Raw genomic sequence first — 2,177 nt, forward strand, 5'->3', positions numbered from 1 at the left:
AGAATCACACGGTTGTGTGACTCCCTCCAGCCAGTTGGTCAATTCACACTATCTTGTTACCTGCATCCTCCCAGACAATCATTACTGGCTCTTCTGTTTTAGGCCCGCCTGTTTGATGTTGTAAACTGTTAATAAAAGGCTTTGCCATGAAGGGATCTGTGTGAGAAGGTGATGGGTTTCCAAGCCAGCATCTTCTCTCCACCCGGCACACGCTGACGTCACAAAACCCTGTCTCTGTGTTTCCTTTTAATCTTTTAAACTCACATTTTTCTGGATTAAAACCCTACATACACAATCATAAAACACTCCATATAAAAAAAAAAATAATTTTTTTTTTAGGTTCAGAAGGTTTTTGTTCAGTCTAATAATCCCCAAACTCTTTGTGGTCTACTTCAGGATAGAACAAAAAAAAAGAAAAAAAGAGAGAAGGAAACAAACGTTTGACCTACTTTTTAGGTCTGTAGTCAGGAATGCTTCTGTCAAGGGAGATGCGGTCACTCAGTTGAGCGTTATAGCCATATTCCTCGTACTTCCCCTCTGCATCGTGGCTATCCCCCCCGAGAGTGGCAGCTGCTCCCCCCTGGCCAAGGCCGCCGGGTCCCTCCACCAGCCCCATTGGCTTCGCCAGACCTTTGAGGAACCAGAAAGACAAATGTGAAGATGTGAAAGGACAACTCTCAGGAAAAACATACAGAAATGAGTAAAAATAGAGACGGACAAAGTGAGAGGCCAACAGACAGATATTTTCAAACACTGAGAGAAAACTAGTGTTTGGCAGCTCTGAGACCATCAGAGTTCATCCATTAAGTATTAATACACTATCTGTAAAGGTAAAACAACCCCCTAGATGCTATAAAAATATATACTGGCTCTAAAAAGCTGAACAGAGGGTCGTGTCAGAAAAAAAAAAAAAAAAACTAAAGTCTGCAATACTAGTACAATTAATTCTAAGTGTATCATAATCACCTTTTTTTTTATAAATGTATTTGTTTATCCAGGGTTTAATATTGTTTCCAAATCTCTTGCAAATTGGTAAAGTTTTTTCTACATCAATTTGAATCTGTTTCACTTTTGGGGTTGTTCTTCTCTACTGTAACTTATCACATTAGTTTGGTATGTATTTGAAATATGGAGTCTATTGCTTTGCCAATCAGTCAGGGTGTAGCAATATATTGATGTACACTGATTAAATTGTCATCACTCCAAATACAATTATTCAATTTTAAAACATCAATCCACACTGACATATTTAAGATACGCCCTTATTTTGAAATTCAAAAGGTATAAAATTGATGTAAATAGGTGATTTATTATTAGAATTTTTATGATTGTAATGTTTTATTTATATGTTTTGATTTGAATGCCTGATGCTTAAAAGAGCTTAGAAATAAAATTGTTAAATCATATTTTAGTTTTATTTTGTGAGTGAATACAAATGTAAATGATTTATTTAGGACAGATTATATTGCAATACATTATTCCCAGACCTATGACCTAAACTGTATGGAAATCACATCACAACAGTCTTTATGATAACGGCAGACATCATCTGAACATTTAATCATATTGTATCATGATAAAGCTGGTGGTTTGCACCACTACAGTACCAATCAGAAAGCATGAGACCCAAGAATGTGTCTCAAATATCATATAAATGTTAGGCTGAAACCTGAAATCATTCAACTCAGATTAAAAAAGAAAAAAGAAATATCACAAATGAAAAGATGAACTTCCTAGTAACATCTGAAACAATCTATTACACAAATCACTGTACTGTATATTTAAAATGTCAATCCCGACTTAGTCCAGGAACTGATACAGTGCCACCACAATTCATGTTTTTAATGAATGAAGGCGTTATTTGTTCAAAGGGTAATATGTTAATACCACAATACAGCCTGTCACATCATGAACAGCCTTATTAGTACACTAGGCAAGTAGTTAAATCAGAAGCACAAATCACTCTTCAGGGAAGGAATCTTCACTCAGCCACAGTGCAAACAAATTATTTGAGCAATATGCATGTTTTATTCTACTAATGTTATTTTATTATTATACATAACTTTGCTATACAAATATATACAAAACTTCAAGTGGTTTTGAATGGCTTAATGGCTCTGCATACCTAGAACCAGAACTAAACATGGAGAAGCAGCATTTAGTTCCTATGCTCCACT

General features: G+C 35.4%; 1 protein-coding gene across 1 annotated transcript in view; it reads right to left on the reverse strand.

Moving 5' to 3' along the window:
- Positions 1–2,177, reverse strand: part of galnt9 (polypeptide N-acetylgalactosaminyltransferase 9) — a 167,934-nt gene that overhangs the window by 136,826 nt on the left and 28,931 nt on the right. The window contains exon 2 of the mRNA XM_015379653.1: positions 450–630. Coding sequence (XP_015235139.1) covers positions 450–630 — 181 coding nt within the window. The remainder of the gene's footprint in view (positions 1–449; positions 631–2,177) is intronic.

Source organism: Cyprinodon variegatus, unplaced genomic scaffold, assembly GCF_000732505.1.
Source record: "Cyprinodon variegatus isolate N-32 unplaced genomic scaffold, C_variegatus-1.0 Scaffold197, whole genome shotgun sequence".
Classification (NCBI taxonomy): domain Eukaryota; kingdom Metazoa; phylum Chordata; class Actinopteri; order Cyprinodontiformes; family Cyprinodontidae; genus Cyprinodon; species Cyprinodon variegatus.